General features: G+C 44.1%; 1 protein-coding gene across 2 annotated transcripts; it reads right to left on the bottom strand.

Annotated features, from left to right (window-relative positions):
• Nucleotides 1-3,813: 3,813 nt before the first annotated feature.
• Nucleotides 3,814-24,734, bottom strand: LOC115159245 (kinesin-like protein KIF2A). Of its 2 annotated transcripts, none has more exons than XM_029708766.1 (20): nucleotides 24,558-24,734; nucleotides 22,137-22,231; nucleotides 21,043-21,171; nucleotides 20,854-20,908; nucleotides 20,007-20,138; nucleotides 19,414-19,514; nucleotides 15,110-15,205; nucleotides 14,927-14,984; nucleotides 14,575-14,737; nucleotides 14,261-14,351; nucleotides 14,043-14,106; nucleotides 13,837-13,928; nucleotides 13,479-13,621; nucleotides 12,968-13,283; nucleotides 10,308-10,375; nucleotides 9,939-10,070; nucleotides 7,889-8,033; nucleotides 6,911-7,012; nucleotides 4,786-4,921; nucleotides 3,814-4,446 (listed from the first exon to the last, which is right to left on the bottom strand). In XM_029708766.1, the coding sequence occupies exons 1-20, from the start codon at nucleotides 24,619-24,621 to the stop codon at nucleotides 4,361-4,363; spliced, it is 2,268 nt and encodes a 755-aa protein (XP_029564626.1). In that variant the 5' UTR covers nucleotides 24,622-24,734; the 3' UTR covers nucleotides 3,814-4,360. The 2 variants fall into 2 exon arrangements, with proteins under 2 accessions (XP_029564626.1, XP_029564627.1); XM_029708767.1 differs by having other exon boundaries at nucleotides 9,969-10,070.
• Between the last annotated feature and the right edge of the window lie 977 nt (nucleotides 24,735-25,711).

Genomic DNA, 25,711 nt, shown 5'->3' with positions numbered 1-25,711 from the left:
TCATATATTGGTAACGTCACTAATAGTTTTAAACCGTTAATCATAGATTTACTGATCCAGATTTAAAATTAAGTGGTGCAACACATCTCTGATTAATTATAAACCTAGATTTACAAAACCTAGATTAGCTCTAATCCTAGATTAATTTAAACCATGTTGGTGCAACCCACCCATGGTTATAACCATGTCATAATATGTCGTAACAGCTAACAACTTGGCATAACACTGTCATGACACAAAGGCGGGAAAAAAATAAACGTTCTCTCACTGACAACTGCGTTTATTTTCAGCAAACTTAAAGTGTAAATATTTGTATGAACATAAGATTCAACAACTGAGACATAAACTGAACAAGTTCCACAGACATGTGACTAAAATCAATGGAATAATGTGTCCCTGAATAAAGGGGGGGTCAAAATCAAAAGTAACAGTAACAGTCAGTATCTGGTGTGGCCACCAGCTGCATTAAGTACTGCAGTGCATCTCCTCCTCATGGACTGCACCAGATTTGCCAGTTCTTGCTGTAGATGTTACCTCACTCTTCCACCAAGGCACCTGCAAGTTCCCGGACATTTCTGGGGGGAATGGCCCTAGCCCTCACCCTCCGATCCAACAGGTCCCAGACGTGCTCAATGGGATTGAGACCCGGGCTCTTCGCTGGCCATGGCAGAACACTGACATTCCTGTCTTACAGGAAATCACGCACAGAACGAGCAGTACGGCTGGTGGCATTGTCATGCTGGAGGGTCATGTCAGGATGAGCCTGCAGGAAGGGTACCACATGAGGGAGGAGGATGTCTTTCCTGTAACGCACAGCGTTGAGATCGCCTGCAATGACAACAAGCTCAGTCCGATGATGCTGTGACACACCAACCCAGACCATGACGGACCCTCCACCTCCAAATCGATCCCGTTCCAGAGTACAGGCCTCGGTGTAACGCTCATTCCTTCGACGATAAACGCGAATCCGACCATCACCCCTGGTGAGACAAAACCGCGACTCGTCAGTGAAGAGCACTTTTTGCCAGTCCTGTCTGGTGGTTTGTGCCCATAGGCGACGTTGTTGCCGGTGATGTCTGGTGAGGACCTGCCTTACAACAGGCCAACAAGCCCTCAGTCCAGCCTCTCAGCCTATTGCGGACAGTCTGAGCACTGATGGAGGGGTTGTGCATTCCTGGTGTAACTCGAGCAGTTGTTGTTGCCATCCTGTACCTGTCCCGCAGATATGATGTTCTGATGTACCGATCCTGTGCAGGTGTTGTTACACGTGGTCTGCCACTGCGAGGACAATCAGCTGTCCGTCCTGTCTCCCTGTAGCGCTTTCTTAGGCGTCTCACAGTACGGACATGGCAATTTATTGCCCTGGCCACATCTGCAGTCCTCATGCCTCCTTGCAGCATGCCTAAGGCACGTTCATGCAGATGAGCAGGGACCCTGGGCATCTTTCTTTTGGTGTTTAAACCCTTTACAATGAAGATCTGTGAAGTTATTTGGATTTTTACGAATTATCTTTGAAAGACAGGGTCCTGAAAAAGGGCCGTTTATTTTTTTGCTGAGTTTATATTGTAAACTCAGCAAAAAAAAGAAACGACCCTTTGTTCAGGGACACATTAAATTTCTGTTAGTCACATGTCTGTGGAACTTGTTCAGTTTGTCTCAGTTGTTGAATATTGTTATGTTGATACAAATATTTACACGTTAAGTTTGCTGAAAATAAACGCAGTTGACAGTGAGGACGTTTCTTTTTTTGCTGAGTTTATGCGTTTCTTTTTTTGCTGAGTTTATGTATGGGGGACAGATGAAGGGGTAGTCATTCAGAAATCATGTCAACCCGTATTATTTTACAGAGTGAGACCATATAACTTTTGTGGGTTATTTTACTTCTGAACTAATTTAGGCTTGCCTAAACAAAGGGGGTGAATACTTATGCAACGACTATATTTTAGTTATTTAATTCGTATTAATTTGTAAAACTGTTTAAAAAAATGTCACTTTGACATTATGGAGTATTGTGTAGATCAATGACCAAAAAAAATACAATTAAATCTATTTCAATCCCACTTTGTAAAGCACCAAAATGTGAAAAAAAGTGCCAAGGTGTAGACATTCTATAGGCACTGTATATGTTAAAATAAAGTTAGCCTACCACCCCAAAAAATACACACAATTGTTGCGACTGGAGATTATGGTCTGTAAGGATGTCAACATCTGAATAATTCTTGTCAGAACACATAGAGCAGAAGGTCCAGTCAGTCAGGTGGTTCTTTATTCTTTAAGCCAGGCAGTTACATTTGATGCACACATCAATTATCATAAGGTACCGTAGTCAAGTTCTAGTTACACCGCAGCAGCTAGGTCCAAACTCAGTCCTTTTCATCACTATACATCTGTACCTCCATATTTCCTTTTATAAAGGACTTTAAAATGGGATGGGGGGAGAAAAGAGAAACTTATTACAAGATTCATAGTACGAGGGTATTTCTTCACTTAATAGCACATTGATTGCCTTGTAAACAGAACGGACAGACAACTGCGACTGTGCTTGTTAAGAGGCAGGTTGGTACATATAAATATTTATCCTAGCAAGTAACACATACAGCAGTTTTATACAAGCTAGTCATTAGAAGCATTTGTAAGACAGTGTTTCCCCAATATTCTTAGGAGAGGCACAATGTCCCTCAAAAACAACATCGGAAGGTTGAAGCCACTGAACATTTCAACCAGTCTTTTTAGATGTTGAGGGTTGCACGCCTTGCCTAAGAAATGGTTGGGAAAACCCTGTTGGAGAAGGTCCTAAAGAGTAGTGCATTTATATACAGTAGACACACGAGGGTACAGTAGGTTTATGTAAGGGCTAATCAACAAGGGGCTATGCGCTCTATGGAAAAATAACGCGCTAGCCGAGTGGAACTGACCTTCCACGGAGTCGCATTATTTTCCAGAGAACGCTTAGAGCCCGAGTTTATTATCCCTTTCATACAATGGTTATAAATTAACACATTTGCCGCTAGAAATGTGTTAATTTGCTTTTAAGAAATTTGTTCAACATCCACTGAAGTAGCTAGCAAGTTTATGTACTAGATAGCTACAGTAGTTGCCTTGGTAACCAAACAAACAGACTTGCAAGTTTAGCTAACCAAACCCTAGACCAAACCATCTGTCCTAGCTTGCTATTATGAAAATGTAATTCAACAATGCCAATAATGTTTTCAATTCGACTTTTGCTTTCAAAAGCAGCTCAAACATCGAGCACGTAAGAATGAACTATAGCCATTGAATTCTACCGTGCTGATATGCCCTGTGTTATAGGGAAATAATGCACGCTCTAGAATGCCCTTCAAGCCAAACAGAAACGAGTATTCAACAACTCCAATAAAGTACAATCACAGCTGGTTTGTGCATGCATGCATCTGGTTGGTTCCCAGTCCAACACATTATCACTTCCTCAACCTATATAGGCTACATGATCAGAACAGGTGGTCAGAAATGTATTTCCTACTAAATCAGTGTTTGTTGCTCTTGGTCCTGGAGAGTTGAATACAGTTTGTGCAGGCTTTTGCCCCAACCTAGCACTAACACATCTAATTCAGCTGATCACGGTCTTGTTGAGTCAGGTGTGTTAGTGCTGGGCTGGAAAGAAAGCCTGCACACACTAAAACTCTCCAGGAGCATGATTGAATACGGTAGTTAAGTTACTAAATAAATACGTTGTTTTGATTCTTAAAATTGTCTGCAGGTAAAATCGATCATATCTTACAGTTTGTGTTATAAAAAGGTGCATAAAGAAATCCTTCCCCCTTTTCTTTGTTTAAATGAAAATCGGTCAATAGTTGTTTCACCACATAGATACATTACCCATGTACATACATGGAAAGAAGAGAGAATCTGCCCTCGGTTTAACAGATGGATAAATGGATGGATGGATAGATGGATGGAAGATATTTACAAGCAGTAATGAGAGCCTGTACATAGAGAATAGGGCAACACCTCATGATCCTTCAATCATAAAATACATCATAGCATGGATCTTATTTAGGTCTAAACAAATGTCTAAATAATTTGCTTGTACAACAGTTGTTTCCAGATGTTTTGTGCTGTGACCCCTATTTCTTTTAATGCCTTTTAAATGTCAATATGCCTCTCTGGACAAATGAAACAATGCTTTAGGCCACAACCCACATTTGGATATCCACAACCCAGTACCGGAATGGGCCCCGACCATCTTTTAGGGACCATGGCTAAGGACATCAGTTATGTCATGCTTATGACAGTCTCAAGTAGCCTTAATGTCGGAGGGTTCCAGTTAAGTGTTGAGATTAGTGATGTGTGTACGTACATATGTGTGTCTGAATGTGTGTGTCTAAAGAGCGCGAGGCCTCTTGGGGTTGATCTGTTTGCTCGCCTGCTCCTCTTCCTGGAGCGTAGAACGGAAACCCTTCACTTTGTCTGAGAGAGGAAGGGAGCGGGAAAGAAAGAAGGGAAGAGAGACAGGAGGGAAGAGGGAGGGGAGGAAAGGAGGGAGGAGAGGAGGGGGGAGAGGAGGGGGGAGAGAGGAGAGGAGGGAGGAGAGAGGGGAGGAAAGGAGGGGGGAGAGAGAGGAGGGGGAGGGGGGAGGAAAGGAGGGAGGATGGAAAGGAAGAGAAGGTAGAGGCTTAGATATAATCAGTAACATATGCTATGAAATGGCATCCTGTTTCTTACTTCCAATTAACATGACATGAATCACAGTTAATTTAATGATTGCTTAGTTCCGATCTAGAATCGGTTATTAGAATCCCACATTACCTCTGAGCTCAATGAGGATGTCTATCTTCTGATCCAGGATCTGTTCTAGCTGCGTGGCGTAGGAGTCTACGTCGTAGTCCACTTCCTCTGTCATCTCCAACAGAACCTTCTCATCCTCCAGCCAGCGGATAGACTCCTGCACCGGACACAGACGGGAACACACACAGAGAATGAAACGCACCGGACACAGACGGGAACACACACAGAGATGGAAAGGCACAGGACACAGACGGGAACACACACAGAGAATGAAACGCACCGGACACAGACGGGAACACACACAGAGAATGAAACGCCTACTCTGAACTAATTTATAAACTCAGCAAAACAAGAAACGTCCCTTTTTCAGGACCTTGTCTTTCAAAGATAATTTGTGAAAATCCAAACGACTTCACAGATCTTCATTGTAAAGGGTTTAAACACTGTTTCCCATGCTTGTTCAATGAACCATAAACAATTAATGAACATGCACCTGTGGAACGGTCGTTAAGACACTAACAGCTTACAGACGGTAGGCAATTAAGGTCACAGTTATGAAAACTTAGGACACTAAAGAGGCCTTTCTACTGACTATGAAAAACACCAAAAGAAAGATGCCCAGGGTCCCTGTTCATCTGCATGAACGTGCCTTAGGCATGCTGCAAGGAGGCATGAGGACTGCAGATGTGGCCAGGGCAATAAATGTCAATGTCCGTACTGTGAGACGCCTAAGACTGTGCTACAGGGAGACAGGACAGACAGCTGATCGTCCTCGCAGATGAGTAGTGTGATGTTTGGTACATCCGAACATCACACCTGCGGGACAGGTACAGGATGGCAACAACAACTGCCCGAGTTACACCAGGAACGGCACAATCCCTCCATCAGTGCTCAGACTGTCCACACTAGGCTGAGAGAGGCTGGACTGAGGCCTTGTTGGCCTGTTGTAAAGCAGGTCCTCACCAGACATCACCGGCAACAACGTCGCCTATCGGCACAAACCCACCGTCGCTGGACCAGACAGGACTGGCAAAAAGTGCTCTTCACTGACAAGTCGCAGTTTTGTCTCACCAGGGGTGATGGTCGGATTCGCGTTTATCGTCGAAGGAATGATCGTTACACCGAGGCCTGTACTCTGGAGCGGGATCGATTTGGAGGTGGAGGGTCACAGCATCATCGGACTGAGCTTGTCGTCATTGCAGGCAATCTCAACGCTGTGCGTTACAGGGAAGACATCCTCCTCCCTCATGTGGTACCCTTCCTGCAGGCTCATCCTGACATGACCCTCCAGCATGACAATGCCATCAGCCATACTGCTCGTTCTGTGCGTGATTTCCTGCAAGACAGGAATGCCAGTGTTCTGCCATGGCCAGCGAAGAGCCCGGATCTCAATCCCACTGAGCATGTCTGGGACCTGTTGGTTCGGAGGGTGAGGGCTTGGGCCATTCCCCCCAGAAATGTCCGGGAACTTGCCTTGGTGGAAGAGTGGGGTAACATCTCACAGCAAGAACTGGCAAATCTGGTGCAGTCCATGAGGAGGAGATGCACTGCAGTACTTAATGCAGCTGGTGGCCACACCAGATACTGACTGTTACTTTTGATTTTGACCCCCCCTTTGTTCAGGGACACATTATTCAATTTCTGTTAGTCACATGTCTGTGGAACTTGTTCAGTTTATGTCTCAGTTGTTGAATCTTGTTATGTTCATACAAATATTTACACATGTTAAGTTTGCTGAAAATAAACGCAGTTGACAGTGAGAGGATGTTTCTTTTTTTGCTGAATTTATTAAGAAGCAAAGTGTAAAGAAGTATCGTTCGTGTTTGGAACAATCTGTTGACTGCATTTGACCTAACAAAACAGAATGAAAACTTATAGTGAATCTAACAGCAAGGAGAAGGAACTGTGCTGATCGAGTGACATGTTGCAAGGCTTGTTGTGTGTGGAAAGCAGCCACAAGAGCAGACAGGAGACAACAAACGGAATAAACTATAAAAACGAACATTACGCGGCTGAATGGCGTTTCAAAATATTGCATGCAATATGGATCCCTTGCGATATGGATTTTGCACATGTTAAAATTGCAATTTCGATGGCAATTTGATTCATTTTGCAGTCCTACTCTGAACTATATGTGTGTGTGTACCTGAAACACAGCTCGGTGGTCTTCCAGCACCTGTTCCTCCATCTCCACCAGCTGAGACACAGCCTCATGAAAGGTAAAGAGCTGGGGGGACACCTCCTCTTCCTGGAGGGGAGGAGGGGAGAGAGAGAGAGAGAGAGAGAGAGAGACGCCAACGGAGGGAGGGGAGAGAGAGAGGAGGGTGAGAGAGAAGGATAAAGAGAAAGAAAGAGAAGAAATAGAGATGAGAGAAAAAAAATGTATACTGTACTATCAACTCATTCTAATACTCTGAAGAACCACCCACTTTTTATTTGACAGTAAATCAGTGTATAAGCCAGTATATACAGTGCCCTCCACTAATATACCCTTGGTAAATATGAGCAAAACGGGCTATGAAAGAAATTCTCCAGCTGTGATGCTTGGAGTTTTTTTGGGCCACTTAAACCATCCTTCTCACCGTGCGTGGGGTCAATATAGACACACGTCCTCTTCCAGGCTGATTGTTAACATCTCCAGCTGCTTTAAACATCTTAATTATTGCCCTAACAGTGGAAATGGGCAGTTTCAACCGTTAAGCTATTTTCTCATAGCCATTTCCTGATTTGTGCAGCTAAACAACCTTTTGTCGCACATCATTACTGTATTCTCGGGTCTTTCCCATAGTGATGGATGACTATGGGAACTTGGCCTGTGTGTCACCTCATATTTATACCCCAGTGAAACAGGAAGTCATGGCTTACCACTTAAGTGTTCCTAATCACTCAGGTGAACTTAAAAACGTAACATTTTACTCATAAGAGGGGGTGCCAATAATTGTGGCACATATGTTTCGGAGAAAAATATTTAAAGGTTACATTTTTGTGAAAATGTTGAATGAAAGACCAAGAGGATAAACAGCAAAGACATTTTTTTCACAGGCCGTTTTGCTCATATTTGCCAAGGGTGCCAATATTAGTGGAGGTAACTGGACAGTAGGTGTGTGTGTGTGTGTTTTCTTACGTTTTGTTCACAGAGCAGTTTGAGGTCGTCCCTCTGAGGGGAGCTGCCGACCCCCCACTGAGCCTCCAGGACCTCCAGCTGGGTGACGCTGTGTCCTCCCCGCCCCTCCATCATCACCCCTGGGTCCACCGTCAGCTCCTTCACCCTGTCGATGCACACAAACACCACCCACAGACACACACACCGGCACGCAAGAACACACATGTACGCACACACATTAGTAGTTTTCCCTGACCACATGATCTGACCTTTTTGATTGGTTAAAACAGTCAATGAACCAATGGGAACGAATGGAGACATTCTTAGGCAGGAGTGTGAAGGACAAGCTGGGAAAGAAAAACATGAAAAACTAAAAAAACTGCTTCTGAAATTAATGTATGAAAGAGTGAAACATATAAGCATGTCACAATTCAGCAATGACAAACTGAAGGTTAAAGGTCATGAACAGTCAAAATCATGTTTTTCATGAAATGCATGATATTTGAATAAAATCAGATCAAAGTGTGAAAAATGACTGTTGCTTCTACATTGATAAAGTTTGATCATAAAGTTACTGGTCCCCTCCCATGTGTCAAACACTTGGATTGCTGCTCTGGCACCCCTATGGTGGAACAAGCTCCCTCACGACGCCAGGACAGCGGAGTCAATTACCACCTTCCGGAGACACCTGAAACCCCACCTCTTTAAGGAATACCTAGGATAGGATAAAGTAATCCTTCTAACCCCCCCCCCCCCAAAAAAAGATATAGATGTACTATTGTAAAGTGGTTGTTCCACTGGATATCATAAGGTGAATGCACCAATTTGTAAGTCGCTCTGGATAAGAGCGTCTGCTAAATGACTTAAATGTAAATGTAAATGATTCAGGAGGCGGGATTAATAAGGGTTTAGGGTGACATCACCCTAACTCTCATTTTAATACACCAATGGTAACATGATATTCTCTTATCTAATTTAAATAAGTACCGCCTTGTAACCAACATCGGAGAAGGCGTATTTTAAGAGGGGCGTGATTTATATAGCTAGATAGCTACTCAACTGGTGTCAAAATCTGGAGGTTGTCAGCAAACATAATTAAACGTTTACCCTATTCATCTATGGCAAAGATACTTATATATAGGTCTGGTATTAGCTAGTTACTGGCTAGCTAGGTATTCAGCCAGCATGGAACAAAAGGGGGGGTCATTCAAAACTCTGGCTCAGTTGTCAATTTAACACATCCGTCAGTGCTGCTGTGAACCATATCACAAGATACATGCCAAAAAGGAGATGTATAAAAATCATTGATGCATTGATTAAATCATTGATGCAAATTCAATGTCGTTTGAGCTGCTTTGTGTATCACCAAGTTTTCTTGAGATGATTTTACTGCTAAACTGCTCACTGCATCCAAGTTGCTTGACAGAGGTGTTTCAAAGAGCTGTCAGTCAAGGCGAGCTCATGAATATTAGCTCCCCGTCCACTTAGCCTGTCTTTTCAAACTTCCTGGTAATTAGCCATGAGAAAAAAAGAAAATGTTCTACAATTTGAAGCATTTCTATTCACAAAAAAATATTATGGGTGATATTTTAGTCACTCAAAAGGCTATTTTACATGGGAATCAGAATGACTCTTCGGGACCTTTAAATAAATTATATCAGTGCAGGTTAAATAAATTATATAAATGAAAAAATGGAAACAAGCTGAAAAACATGAGGCCGTGCAGGTTTGTAGCCATCCCTTACTTTTATGGTAACCAGACATTAGCAACACTTAAGTCAATGGAAAGGGGTACTTAGGAGTAAAAAATAAAGGAATAGGTAAAAGTTACCCCTAACCCCTGGTCCAGGATCAGAGCGATATTTTCTTTATGGCCTGACTGGCTTTATAGTTATTATAAGGTTACAGTTCATCTGATCCTAGATCTAGGGTTAGGAGTAACCTCTCACTGGAGTCGAATGAGAGGCAGAACAGAGGATGGGTTTGTATGTGAGCTAGTGGAGATCACAAACATAGGAACGAAGAAGATGAAGTAAGTACGGTAGGTAAGAGATTAGTAGAGATGAGAGACCTGGTGGGAGAGGTGGGAAAGTCATCGTACTCGTAGGTATTAGTGGGGGAGAGCTCAGCACGACTCCCCCCTCCACCACCCTGCTGCTGGGAGAAGGGGATGTCTGATGGGCTGATCCCAAACTCCTTCACTCTGGGGAGGGGGAGAGAGACACACACAAAGCGACGGAGAAGATCCAGTCAGGATAAGGTCTGATCATACATTAGAGGGTAAATGATCTGTCTCGTATCAAGAAGGGGGAGTGAGACGAGATAGAGGGGGAAGGTCATTCTGCAATGACAACTTGAATTCAACTTCTCCCTTATCAACCAACAGTCTTAAGTAATTAGTCGTTGGTGAGATGTAGACAGTCAGTTAGCGTGGTCTCACCTGTTGGCGTATCTCAGAGTGTTTAGAGTGTTTTCACAGGAAGCCATTCCAGGAGATATAGTGGCAATCTGTGGGGGGAAATAACAGTTACTACATTGTTAGAAAATCATCATAATCGTTGGTGCTTAATAAATAAACATCGAACCAGGAAGTTGTGAAGACCAGGAAGTGTTGAAGGGACAATCTGCTGTAGCTACATCCATATATATAGTTATGAATAATATAACTTCACGAGTTTAGTACCCCATCAGAACCCAAAATATAAGCTTGTTTTACTCTAAACAAAGTAAATGTAAACAAACACTGTGTCACGTCCTGACCATAGTAAGATGTTATTTTCTATGATAGAGTTGGTCAGGGCGTGACAGGGGGTGTTTTGTGTTTTTTTCCCTATGTTTTCTATATCTATGTTTAGTTCTTGTTTTCTATTTCTATGTTGTTGTTTTTTGGGATGATCTCCAATTAGAGGCAGCTGGTCCTCGTTGTCTCTAATTGGAGATCATATTTAAGTAGGGTTTTTTTCCACCTGTGTTTGTGGGCAGTTGCATTCTGTTTAGTCTATGTTCCTGACAGAACTGTGAGCTGATCGTTTTCGCTTTTGTTATTTTCTTTAGTGTTCTGTGTTAAAATAAAAAGTCATTATGAGCACTCAACACGCTGCGCTTTGGTCCCCTCTCTACGACAGACGTTACAGAACTACCCACCACAAAAGGACCAAGCAGCGTGGAAAGGAATGGACCTGGGAATAAATTCTGGACGGAAAAGGACCCTGGAGTCAACCTGGGGAGTATCGCCGTCCGCAAGAGGAGATAGAGGCAGCAAAAGCGGAGCGGCGTTATTATGAGGCGCTGTACCAACCACGAGGCAAGTGCGAGAGACAGCCCCAAAAAACATTTTTGGGGGGGCACACGGGGAGATTGGCAGTCAGGTTGGAGACCTGAGCCAACTCCCCATGCTTACCGTGGGGGGCGAGTGATCGAGTAAGCACCATGTTATGCGGGGATGCGCACTGTGTCGCCAGTGCGCAGCTACAGCCCGGTGCGCTCGGTGCAAGCTTCCCACAGTTGCTGTGCTAGCGTTGGCATTCAGCCAGGAAGGAGTGTGCCTGCTCAGCGTTCCTGGTTTCCGGTGCGCCTCTTCGGCCCAGGTTATCCTGCGCCAACTCTACGCACGGTACCCCCAGTTCGCCAACACAAACCTGTGCGACCTGTTACAACGCCCCGCGCTTGCCGGGCTACGGGGTTTATCCAGCCAGGACAGGTTGTGCCAGCCATAAGCTCCAGACCTCCAGTACGCCTCCACGGCCCAGTATACCCTGTGCCTGCTCTGCGCACCCTGCCTCCAGCGACGTTCCCTAGTCCAGAACTCCCAGTGATGTTCCCTAATCCGGTGAGACCTATTCCAGCTCCACGGAAGAAGCCTCCAGTGATGATCAATGGTCCGAAGCCTGCAGAGATGATCCATGGCACGAAGTCTCCAGTGATGATCCATGGCCCGGAGCCTGTAGGGATGATCCATGGCACGAAGCCTCCAGAGATAATCCATGGCCCGGAGCCTGTAGGGATAATCCATGGCAAGAAGCCTGTAGGGATAATCCATGGCAAGAAGCCTGTAGGGATGATCCATGGCCCGGCGCCTGTAGAGATGATCCATGGCCCGGAGCCTCCAGTGATGATCCATGGCGCGGAACCTGTAGTGATGATCCATGGCACGGAGCCTCCAGCGGCGCTCCCCAGTCCGGAGCCTCCAGCGGCGCTCCCCAGTCCGGAGCCTCCAGCGACGCTCCCCAGGCCGGAGTCTTCAGCGACGGCCTGCAGCCCAGAGTCTTCGGCGATGATCTACAGTCCGGTTCCTTCGACGATTCACGGTCCGGTAGTACTAAAGCAGAGGGATCAGCGGGTGGAGCGGGGGTTACGCCCCGAACTGGAGCCGCCTCCTATGCTGGAGGATAAGGTTATGTGGACTGCACTAGAGCCGCCATAAACAGTAATTACCCACCCTACCCTCCCTTTTTTGTTTTTGTTTAGTAGTAGCATTCGGAGTCTGCACCTTTGGGTCCGTCCTGACCATAGTAAGATGTTATTTTCTATGGTAGAGTTGGTCAGGGCGTGACAGGGGGTGTTTTGTGTTTTTTCTTCTTCTATGTTTTCTATATCTATGTTTAGTTCTAGTTTTCTATTTCTATGTTGTTGTTTTTTGGGATGATCTCCAATTAGAGGCAGCTGGTCCTCGTTGTCTCTAATTGGAGATCATATTTAAGTAGGGTTTTTTCTCCATCTGTGTTTGTGGGTAGTTGTATTCTGTTTAGTCTATGTTCCTGACAGAACTGTGAGCTGATCATTTTCGCTTTTGTTATTTTCTTTAGTGTTCTGTGTTAAAATAAAAAGTCATCATGAGCACTCAACACGCTGCGCTTTGGTCCCCTCTCTACGACAGACGTTACACACTGTATAACCTCAAAACATGGTTAAAACTATAATTTTGATATCATGGATGGCCAGTCCTTGCATCCATAGAGCCATCTATTAATTTTAGAGTGGTTACATTTCTCCAGCCCCATCCCTCAGCTTTTTAGCGAAACGGGGCGGGGAAAACGTTTTGTTATTGTTTCAACTGCTGATCGTCACTTTAAAGGAGATGTATGTACAGTATTATCTCACCATGCAGGTCCTGGAATTCTCCCCGATGAAGGAGTCTCTGAGAACCTGGGTCAGCTTGCTGGCTCTGAACGGGGTGTGGGGCTTGTTCCGACCCAGGGCTCTGATACACTCCTTGAGCGCCAGCAGGCTCTTGTTGATCTCGGCCCCCTCCAGGCGAGTCTGGCGGTCTGCGCTGGACGTGTCGGCCCCCCTCTCGTTCCCCGCCAGGTCGATCAGCGAGAACTTGCCGTGCATCTTCCCTCGCCGCCTCAGAATGATCTGGAACACAGCGTGGCTACGGGACGAGTGGGCGTTGGCCGAGGTCTGACCTGACGTCCTGGGAGAGAGGGAGAGATGGAGGGTGGAAGAGGAGGAGGTGCGAGAGATGATAGAGAGGGGAGGGAGGGAGAGTAAGCAGCAGGAAATGACTGGCAGGAATAACATCCATATCAGATCTTTAAAATAAGTTAACGCCAGTCAATTAAACCATCCCACTCCACCCCTCCCTCCTACTCGCCCTCTGTGGTTTTACCTGCAGCTGTTTCCAACCTCTATGAGTTTGAGGACGTCTTCAGTACATTTGACGTCCCTCTCCTGCAGCCCCACCACCTGCACCTGCTGCTTCCCATCCTCCAGAACCCTCAGCTTGGCTTTCCGGTTCAGCAGGTCAAACACCTAGAGAACCACAACACAACCACGCGGCCAGGTTAACATAACCACAAACGTCCTTCAGCCCACGCCGTTTGGCTTTACGGTTCAGCAGGTCAAACACGTACAGAACCACAACCCCAAACACGGTCATATAAACACAGTCGACACAGCCACCCTCCAGGCTTTACGGTTCAATATAGGGGGTTTGAAGATGCATGTATTGTGGCGACTCCACTTGCCTTCCCACTGTAGATCTCAAAGAAGGTGGCGTAGACATTGAGGTCCAACTTCTTGTAGTTTGGCTTCTTCAGCATGAGAAACACGTCTCTCGCTGCAAAGAGAGAAAGGGCTTCACTGAAGAGACACAGCTTCACGCAAATACGCAGAAAGAGCACGTTTTGAACTAAAGAGAGAGAGAGAGAGAGACATGGTGTAGTGTTCGTACCAGCCAGTGCGTAGATCCCTTTAGAACAGTCCTGGTTCTTCCCAGAGAAGTCTCCTCCCATAGTCTGAAAGGGAAAGAGGTGAGCTTATCTCCCAAACGAAGGCAACGTGCCAAAAAGAGAAAGCCTAGAAAGCGCTTGCTAGCATACAGCATTATCAAGTTAGCCTTCAAGTGTTAGCTGACACGCGCGGGAAGTGATCATCATCGGTGCCACTCACATGCGTTTTCCCACTTCCTGTCTGTCCGTAGGCGAAGCAGGTGGCCATTCCCCTCTCAAAGATGGTCTCCACCAGTGGTCGGGCGGTGAACCTGGGGACAGGGGACGGTTGACTTGAAAAGATAGTTCACCCAAATCACAGTAAAGATACTCTAGATTACAATATTATACTTTGAACTCAAACTTTCAAATAAACCGTGTTATGTCAACGGGAGTTTTGACACACAGACACATATCGTGATCATTTTTGTTCTTGAAAAACGTAGCTCTGCACCAGACGCTATTACCTCTTGGGAGTTAAGAAGGGAAACTTACCGGTAGACCATGTCATTGTCGGCGCTGTCGTCAAAGGCGTAATCGAAGCGGAAGGTCTGGTTCTCCAGGTATCTGGTCAGGTCCACCTTCTGCTTGGGCTCATGGACCATCACCACGTCCTTACTGGGGATGGTGATCACATCCAGGTCCTTCATAGTCAACTCTGGTGTGGGGGGGGGGGGGGGGGGAGAGAAAGTTCTGAATAACCCACTGCAACATTTTGAAACATAAATCACGTTTCCATGAGAATGTGTGAGGAATGCGATGCTTATGCTGCTGCTAAACCTCTGCATGTAAAAGACCATGTAACCCGAAAGTTGGTGTGCCTGCGTTCGATTTATGAAATTTGTACCTTTTTTATTGAGGGGCCGTGCTCGTACACACACACATATCCTGTGCTCCTCGTCGATCTGAAAGTTGAAACAATGTCATACAAGACGGGATTTAGTTAGTGGCCAATGAAGACGTGTCACCACTCTATGAAAATAGACCTGCGCCTAACCAGTTTAGCAGACAGATATAGACATAAACGTACCAGATCAGCGGTGGTTAGAGGCCTGTAGTCCAGACTGGCTCTGAAGTCTCTGATCATACACATGATCTCATAGTTAGGCACAGTGACATCTACCTCCTGGGAGAGAACGACATAGTCAAAAGTGTGTGTGTGTGTGTGTGTGTGTGTAAATGATGCGTGGGTTACCGCAGTCCCCGCGGATATATTGTGTGGAGGAAGGGCGAGTTGAATAAAGAAAAAACAATGCATAAAAAAAATCCATAAATGGTGCAATTTATACCTATAAGCTACATTGAGGATTTTCTTTCATTATTTTAAGCTATCTGGTATTAGTGAGTAAGCCTAAGCTTTAGGGCCTAACTGTACATGCGCCAAATAGCCTACACTCCAAAAACCAAATGCTTTTGGGAACACAGAATAAGTTAACGTCAACTACGGAGGAGAAAGGACACTCTAGGAAAAAAGCTACGAAACGGAGAGTTGAAAATAAAGAGAAGGGAGGGCCAGAAAAGTCATGTTTGGGAAAGATTTGGTGAAGTGGTAAAAGAGGATGATAGCAGTGATGATTGTGAGGCGCCATAGTCACAAGACAGGGACTTCAAATGGGCCTATGGCACGTCAAGGGAACTTAGCCTACTGTTCAGATGGGTTAAATGGAAAGTGAAATCTGGACACTGACTGTAGATCTATAACCTCTCACATAGCCTTAATATTAACTCCTTCAGAATCAAGCATTTCTTGCAGTAAAACGATACACCAAATGTAGGCCACATTATGACTCGGGAACAGGAGATGATTTATTTCTGATTTATTTCTTTCAGCATCTTGAGAGAATGCAAATGTGCAGTTAGATACCGTCTGTACATTTACATTTACGTCATTTAGCAGACGCTCTTATCCAGAGCGACTTACAAATTGTCTGTAGAGGTGCTATCTTTATCAGCATAATAAAAGCTGATAGTATTTCAACCACATAAAATATGCATCCAAGCCGAACTGAAATCTTATCAGAAACATGAAACATGATGTCATTTGGAAATGACCGTTTTTAATTTGAATTTTTTTAGCATTTTATCCCGGTCGCTAAACATCTTTGCTCCACGAAAGAAGCCGAAATGACAGAGAAAATGTTACCGATGTCAACTAAATTGAAGCATTCATTCTATCGATGCATGATATTATTCTGGTGAGCAAGGGTTTATTTTTGTCTTCTAGGGCAACATATGAGGACAGAAGAGAATCTGCATGTTTCTAATTATAGACAAGTTAACTAACAAATAGCCTACCAAAATGTCGGAAATTATAAGCAGAAACATGCACAATATTTATAAAACCCCTTCAAATGAGTGGATTCGGCTATTTCAGCCACACCTGTTGCTGACAGGTGTATAAAATCGAGCACACAGTCATGCAATCTCCATAGACAAACATTGGCAGTAGAATGGCCTTCCTGAAAAGCTCAGAGACTTTCAAAGTGGCACCGTCATAGGATGACAGCTATCTAACAAGTCAGTTCGTCAAATTTCTGCCCTGCTAGAGCTGCCCTGGTCAACTGTGAGTGCTGTTATTGTGAAGTGGAAACGTCTAGGAGCAACAACGACTGAGCCGCAAATTGGTAGGCCACACAAGCTCACAGAACGGGACTGACAAGTGCTGAAGCGCGTAAAAATTGTCTGTCCTCGGTTTCAACACTCATTACCGAGTTCCAAACTGCCTCTGGAAGCAACATCAGCACAAGAACTGTTCGTCCCGAGGTTCATGAAATGGTTTCCATGGCCGCACACAAGCCTAAGATCACCATCCGCAATGCCAAGCATCAGCTGGAGTGGTGTAAAGCTCGCCGCCATGCAACTCTGGAGCAGTGGAAACGTGTTCTCTGGAGTGATGAATCACGCTTCACCACCTGGCAGTCCGACGGATGGATCTGGGTTTGTCGGATGGCAGGAGAACGCTACCTGCCCCAATGCATAGTGCCAACTGTAAAGTTTGGTGGAGGAGGAATAATGGTCTGGAGCTGTTTTTCATGGTTCGGGCTAGGCCCCTTAGTTCCAGTGAAGGGAAATATTAACGCTATAGCATGCAATGACGTTCTAGACATTTCTGTGCTTCCAACTTTGTGGCAACAGTTTGGGGAAGGCCCTTTCCTCAGCCCCCGTGCACGAAGCGAGGTCCATACAGAAATGGTTTGTTGGTGTGGAAGAACTTGACTGGCCTGCACAGAACCCTGACATCAACAACCTATGGGATGAATTGGAATGCCGACTGCGAGCCAGGCTTAATCGCCCAACATCAGTGCCCAAACTCAGTAATGCTCTTGTGGCTGAATGGAAGTAAGTTCCAGCAGCAATGTTCCAATATCTAGTGGAAAGCCTTCCAAGAAGAGTGGAGGCTGTCATAGCAGCAAAGGGGGTCCAACTCCATATGAATGCCCATGATTCTGGAATGAGATGTTCGACGAGCAGATGTCCACATACTTTTGGTCATGTAGTGTACCTACAGTGGCTTGCGAAAGTATTCACCCCCCTTGGCATTTTTCCTATTTTGTTGCCTTACAACCTGGAATTAAAATTGATTTTTTTTTGGGGGGGGGGGGTTGTATCATTTGATTTACACAACATGCCTACCACTTTGAAGATGCAAAATATTTTTTTCTTGTGAAACAAACAAGAAATAACACAAAAAACTGAAAAGTTCAGCATGCATAACTATTCACCCCCTCAAAGGCAATACTTTGTAGAGCCACCTTTTGCAGCAATTACTGCTGCAAGTCTCTTGGGGTATGTCTCTATAAGCTTGGCACATCTGGCCACTGGTATTTTTGCCCATTATTCTAGGCAAAACCGCTCCAGCTCCTTCAAGTTGGATGGGTTCCGCTGGTGTACAGCAATCTTTAAGTCATACCACAGATTCTCAATTGGATTGAGGTCTGGGATTTGACTAGGCCATTCAAATGTTTCCCCTTAAACCACTCGAGTGTTGCTTTAGCAGTATGCTTAGGGTCGTTGTCCTGCTGGAAGGTGAACCTCCATCACCAGTCTCAAATCTCTGGAAGACTGAAACAGGTTTCCCTCAAGAATTTTCCTGTATTTAGCGCCATCCATCGGTCCTTCAATTCTGACCAGTTTCCCAGTCCCTGCCAATGAAAAACATCCCCACAGCATGATGCTACCACCACCATGCTTCACTGTGGGGATGGTGTTCTCAGGCTGATGAGAGGTGTTGGGTTTGCGCTAGACATTGCATTTTCCTTGATATTCAAAAAGCTCAATTTTAGTCTCCTCTGACCAGAGTACCTTCTTCCATGTGTTTGGGGAGTCTCCCTCATGCCTTTTGGAGAACACCAAACGTGTTTGCTTATTTTTCTCTTTAAGCAATGGCTTTTTTCTGGCCACTCTTCCGTAAAGCCCAGCTCTGTGGAGTGTATGGCTTAAAGTGGTCATATGGACAGATACTCCAATCTCCGCTGTGGAGCTATGCAGCTCCTTCAGGGTTATCTTTGGTCTTTTTGTTGCCTCTCTGATTAATACCCTCCTTATCTGGTCCGTGAGTTTTGGTGGGAGGCCCTCTCTTGGCAGGTTTGTTGTGGTGCCATATTCTTAACATTTTTTAATAATGGATTTAATGGTGCTCCGTGGAATGTTCAAAGTTTCAGATATTTTTTTATAACCCAACATTGATCTGTACTTCTCCACAACTTTGTCCCTGACCTGTTTGGAGAGCTCCTTGGTCTTCATGGTGTCGCTTGCTTGGTGGTGCCGCTTGTTTGGTGGTGCCCCTTGCTTGGTGGTGTTGCAGACTCTGGGGCCTTTCAGAACAGGCGTATATATACTGAGATCATGTGACAGATCATATGACACTTAGACTGCACACAGGTGGACTTTATTTAACTAATTATGTGACTTTTGAAGGTAATTGGTTGCACCAGATCTTATTTAGGGGCTTCATAGCAAAGGGGTGAATACATATGCACGCACCACTTTTCCAGGGGGATTTTTGTATAATTTTTTAATTTCACTTCACCAATTTGGACCATTTTTTGTATGTTCATTACATGAAATCCAAATAAAAATCAATTTAATTGACAGGTTGTAATGCAACAAAATAGGAAAAATGCCAAGGGGGATGAACACTTTTGCAAGGCACTGTAAATCAGGCAAAAGAAAATCCTTCACCCCATGTCAAAAGATTGTTCCACCGTCTCTGCTGACTGTAGCCTACAGGCATTTTCTATATTAGCGGGTTAGGGTTGGGTGCAGGCATCAGATTTATACTTTATCCCATATTCAGTAGTCGGGCGGTTGTGGGTGAGCAAACTGTGACCCTACCTGTGCCTTCTTCTCTCTCAGCTCCTGTTGTTGCAGCCGCCTTCTCTCTCGTTTCTCCTGCAGTTTCTCCACCTCCTTCACACAGTTGGATTTCCGCCGCGCTGAACCCGTACAGGGTAGGAAAACACAATTATCAAAATCTAGCATAAATGTACAATAGTGGTCCATTTTCATTTCTACTGTCCCTTTTCAATATACTTCAAAGCAAATACACAAGGATAAAACCATGAGTGCTAAGCAACACATTCAATAAGCTCATAATAAACCCCCCCCCCCCGGAATAGAGAGCAGCTCAGCTCAGTGAAAGAGCTATTCTCTGGCTGCCTCTCTATTCTCTCAGCAGTACAGCTGGACTAATAGGCCTATCTGTGTCTGTCTGCCTGGGAACATTAGATCACTGGTCATGTGTCCCATCATCATAACCCACCAGACTCAACATCACATCTCATCACAGCAGAAAGCTCCAATGGGAGATTTACAACAAACAACAACAAAAAAACGACTAGTTGTTAACATGGCAAATGTATTTAACAATAACCAGGACTATTTAGCGATACAAAGCTGCAGTGTGTGTGTGTGTGTGTGTGTATTACCGTTCTGCTGCTGTTGTAGTGTCATCTGCTGTGTCTGTAGGGCTGTGAGTGGTGCAGGTGGGGGTGGTTCTGGTTGGCTCTGCTGGTGCTGTATCTGACTGGGTCTGGCCCGCGTAGTCCCCACCGCTGCAGCTGGAGACACAACATACAGGACATTTTCGTCATGCACGTACATTTTCTTTAGTACATTTACATTTACTACATGACATATTATCTTTGGGCATCTCATCTTCTTATTGATGGCTTTTTAAATTCAGAATAGGAGTAATGACAGTCTTATATCTGTCATCCTCAGGTGATTGTCAGTAAATGATCTTGACATTAATATGCTATCTCTCCCCAGACCCTCTCTCTACTTTCTATCTGTGTATTTATCTATTTTAGACTGTTGCTACAGATCTCTCTCTCTCTCTCTCTCTCTACAGATACCAAGGTCTCGCTCTTCCTCTCTCGTCTCTCTTTATCTCTCTATTGATCTCTCTGTCTCTGTCTCTCTCCCTCCAGATATCCCAGTGCCTGAGGGGTATTTTCACCGCGTATTCACAGATGGCACACCTGTTGCTTCTATTGAAACAGAAATAGAGATCTATTACTCTCATGGTACAGTGGGTCAGTAGGACGTTATGTGGCAGCCTGGTTAAACCCAAAATGGCACCCTATTCCCTATATAGTGCACTGCTGTTGACCAGAGCCCTATGGGCCCTGTTGAAATGCAGTGCACCATAAAGGGAATAGGGTGCCATTTGGGACACCGACGTAGTCTCGCGTTGACAGACTTCTAAAGTCTCGTCTTTGCTCAGGAACGTGAGGAGGCTCGGCGATCAAAGTTCTGTTGAAGCCGTCTTGCCTCTGTTTTCTCTTGCTGGGGTTTCAGTCTTGGGGGGTACTATTGTCCGTCGGTTCTACAAGAGACAAAAGAATACCATATGAACGTAAAGACGCAAACGGGACACATGAAAACAGCTAACACTTTCCCATGATTAAAGTATACTGTACAGACTTTTGGCCAGAGCACAGTACACTATAAGATAATGACCTTGGGTGGCTTGATTTGTTTGGCAGCAGAGGTGATAGAGGTGGCAGGAGGGGGGGTCTCAGGACTCTGTACTGCCTCCTCTTCAGGGGCCACATCTGGGTTCAGAGCAAATATGCTCTCCAGGTCAATCTGCATGGGAAGAGGGTGCAACATACATGTTAAAACTCTGTTCCAGCCTCTCCAACCTAATGTGTGTATGTATATACACACTGAGTGTACAAAACATTAGGAACACCTTCCTAATATTGAGTTTACATCCCCCTTTGCCCTCAGAACAGCCTCAATTTGTCGGGGTATGGACTCTACAAGGTGTCGAAAGCGTTCCACAGGGATGCTGGCCTATGTTGACTCCAATGCTTCCCACAGTTGTGTCAAGTTGGATAGATGTCCTTTGGGTGGTGGACCATTCTTGATACACACGGGGAACTGTTGAATGTGAAAAACTCAGCAGCGTTGCAATTCTTCCCACACTCAAACCAATGCACCTGGCACCTACTACCATACCCTGTTCAAAGGTGTGGTAGTAGGTGCCAGCCATACACAATCCATGTCTCATGGCTTAAAAATACTTATTTGACCGGTCTCCTCCCTTTAATCTACACTGATTGAAGTGGATTTAAGTCACATCAATAAGGGATCATAGCTTTCCCCTGGATTCACCTGGTCAGTCTATGTCATGGAAAGTGCAGGTGTTCCTAATGTTTTGTCCACTCAGTGTATATCGGAGGGGTTGGGTGAGAAAAAAAACAGAAGACAAATGAACGTCTCGTATGGAATAATAAAGTCATCTCTTAACTCAGGAAAAGACAAGAATGTCAAACATGTGCAGTGAGATTGATTAACAATTTACCAGTGACATTTAAGAAGTGAAATAGGCTACCATGTTAAAACGTGTAATCCTGAAGGGGGGCACACACGCACGCACAAACAAACACAAACAAACACACACACACACAAACTACTTAAAGGCATCCGTAGTAAAGCCGATTTGCTTTGTGTCCTAAAACTTTCAACGCCCCATCTGGTACAAGCTGATAGGGGGTCAGACATGACCGATTAACACACACACACACACACACACACACACACACTACCTCTTTCCCTTTCGTATCTCCATTCTCTATCCATTCCACCGTGACACTCTCGTTGTCTTCATTCAGTGATGTGACCATTGCCTGGTGGATTCGACCTGCAGGAAACATGTTATAAACATATACCAGCTTCAGTGTAGACTCCTACAGGTTAGAGAACCATGACATGATGGATTTGTGACCACATGACATGATGGATTTGTCCTGGCTGCCATAGGTGGGAGAAAACAGTTGTAGACTCATACAGTCATACACTCTGGCTATTGAAATTCAGCCAATGACCACGACACACTAGATCACACTGACCAAAGAGGATGGCGATGAGACCAGCCAAAATCGGCCAGTACGGGCAGAGGCCTTCAGTAACAGATGTGTCCCTGGATCTGATTGGTTGACATTTAAAAAAGCTGCACATGCATGTCAACATTTGACTGCTTCAAGGCATTTTGATATGTTACTGTACATGCAAAATGGTTTGTTTCCATAATGTTTCTACATGTGTCATTCTAAATAGCTATAGCTCTTCTGTTATGGATGAGCCCAAACTACTACAAGCATTAAAAAATACAGTCACACAGTTGTTTGAGCAGATCATTTAATTAAATCAAACAAGACAGGTTCATTGCTGCAGAATCACTAAGCGTGTGTCTTTTGCTAGTCCTTCCCTGGAGGTAGAGCAGACGAGAATGAAATAAATAGCAACCGAACACTATTCACTTTAGACTAGCAAAGACTACTATGTAAAGAAGTAGCTAGTAGGCTATTGTCAGTCAGTGGCTAGCCGACTAAAACTCAACGATTTACGATGGGGTTGAGCGGCGACTAGTGTGGGAGAACTGGCCTTCCGACGTCACATAAAATGGAAGTTTTTATCAAAAACGATGGATTTCAGCACCCAAAGAATAGCCCGCAATTACACATGACAGGAAATAGGGGAAAACTGATAACGGATTAACAACATTGTAGTTACTCAACAATACTAACCTAATTGACAGAGTGAAAAGAAGGAAACCTGAACAGAATACAAATATTCCAAAACATGCATCCTGTTTGCAACAAAGCACCAAAGTAATACTGCAGGAAATGTGGCAAATCAATACACTTTATGTCCTGAATACAAAGTGTTATATTTTGGGCAAATCCAATACAACACCAGCTTCAACACCACTCTCCATATTTTCAAACATAGTGGTGGCTGCATCATGTCATGAATATGCTTGTAATTGTTAAGGACTGGAGTTTTTCAGGATAAAAAAGAAACAGAATGGAGCTAAGCACAGGGAAAATCCTAGAGGAAAACCTGGTTCAGTTTGCTTTCCATCAGACACTGGGAGATCTTTCAGCAGGACAATAACCTAAAACACAAGGCCAAATCTACACTGGAGTTGCTTCCCATGAAGACAGTGAATGTTCCTGAGTGGCAGAGTTACAGTCTTCACTTAAATCAGCTTAAAAATCTATGAACTGAAAATGGTTGTCTAGCAATGATCAACAACCAATTAGACAGAGCTTGAAGAATTTTGAAAAGAATCATGGGCAAATGTTGCACAATCCAGGTGTGGATTTACCCAGAAAGACTCACAGCTGTAATTGTGATTCTAACATATATTGATTAACTCAGGGGGTTGAATACTTATCTAATCAAGATATATTAGTGTTTAATTGTTTTCATATTTTTTCACAAATGTTCGAATTTTTATTCCACTTTGACATTACAGATTATTCTCTGTTAGATTGTTGACAAAAAAATCTTAATTAAATCAATTTTAATCACACTTTGTAATGCTTCAAAACGTGGGAAAATGAAGGAGTATGAATACTTTCTGAAGGCACTGTAGTACGTGTAACATAATGTAACTCAAGAGCTACGATCAAGGGCTAGGCTTAAAGGAGAATCGCCATATTCAACGTCTCCTGTAAACCCAGATTCTGGTTCAGAGCTGAACGGTCTTCTGTGACTATTCCCATTAAGACAGTTCGCTAAACGATATATCATATATCTGAATCCTATATCATTACCAGGCAGCCAGCACGGCCTATAACCGCACAGGTGGATGCATCCATGCCAATATAAATCATTAATCCCTGTTAGCCAGCCGGCTAGCTTCACCCAGTAATTGAGTAAAGGCTACAACTAGCTGGCTATAGCTCCGTCATTCAAGGTAATAATAACCGATTTGATTTGACTGCCGCTATGTCAGACAGGGACCATGACAGTAGGATGAGAATGGGTCTAGTACCGTGCACAGATCTCTAAGCCATTGCTAGGCTAGGTATCCAACTCAGCACCCTGCCTGACTGGCTAGGCGCTGCCTTGTACCAACAAAGATGATGTAGCTAACGCGACAGCGCCTCAATGAAAAAAAAAGCATCTTTATCTAGCTAGCTAGCGGACGAGGAGAGAGAGATATCTCTCTGTCTTACCATCACTCCGTTTGATTTCCACGTAAATGCCGATGAGGATCTTTCCGAAGACAGCGACGGCCATCCCTCATGTGTGTAGTATGTGTGTGTATGGCTGTAGTATGGGGTGTGTATTTGTTTAATTTTAAGGGGGACCAAGTCGCGCCGCAGAAAAGAGAAACCGGGAGGAGGTCAGGAGGATAGAGGGAAGCAGTGCGCATGCGCAAAGACTAGCTCGCTCCATCAGAGTGGAGACGCATCCAAGAAGCGAGTTGGATTTGATTTTTGCTTAGTCTTCTAGCTAGCTACAATTGCTATATTTATGCGATTTTCTGTTGATGTGCATTTGGGTGAAAAAGCAGCACGCTTAAATGTGTTCATTGCGAAATAAGAGGCTTATCGGGACTAATTCCATAAATGCGTTTAATTCACGATTTATAACCAATGATTGAGTAATTAATAGTCGATAAGTATAACATGTTTTATTATAAATGTTTATAATTCGAACAATTATTATAAGCATTGATAAATATGATAATAATTCATACATTTTAAGTAAATAAAAAAATTGTCAACACATGGTTAAATGCTCTGTTTTGATTTAAATGTTAAAGGCCCAATGCAGCCGTTTAAAAAAAAATCTATATCAAATAATTTCTTGGTAATAATTAAGTACCTTACTGTAATAGATTTCCATTAAAATTGGCAAAAATAGCTTTTTAGCAAAAAACGATTTCTAAGCAAGAATTTTGCTAAGACTGTCTGGGAGTAGTCTGAGTTGGGAGGGGAAAACTGAAAACTAGCTGTTATTGGCAGAGAGGTTTAGAACTCTCTTTGTATTGGTCTATTAACCAATTTACCGCCTGGTGATGTCACCATAGAAAGCCGAAACTCCCGCCCATGCAAACCTGCTGATTAGAAAATTGTATTTTTAACCATCAAGATTGTAGATTGTATTTTCAACCAGCAACTACCAGGAAAGGGCATTGATAAAACATGTTCACACTTTTACAGTGTTAGTTTCATCAGCTGTTGTACAGTATGATATAAAACACAGGGAACATAATTGGTACTGCACTGGGCCTTTAATCTCCTCCTCTTGTGTTCACCTGCACTTTATTGTTCTGAAAACCAAATCCAGAAGACCCACTAATCACGGACCGACACGTCTTTTT

The sequence above is a fragment of the Salmo trutta genome, chromosome 23 (genome assembly GCF_901001165.1).
Source record: "Salmo trutta chromosome 23, fSalTru1.1, whole genome shotgun sequence".
Taxonomy (NCBI): domain Eukaryota; kingdom Metazoa; phylum Chordata; class Actinopteri; order Salmoniformes; family Salmonidae; genus Salmo; species Salmo trutta.
The sequence above is the reverse complement of the archived record's forward strand: the minus strand, read 5'-3'. Positions and strand labels throughout refer to the sequence as shown.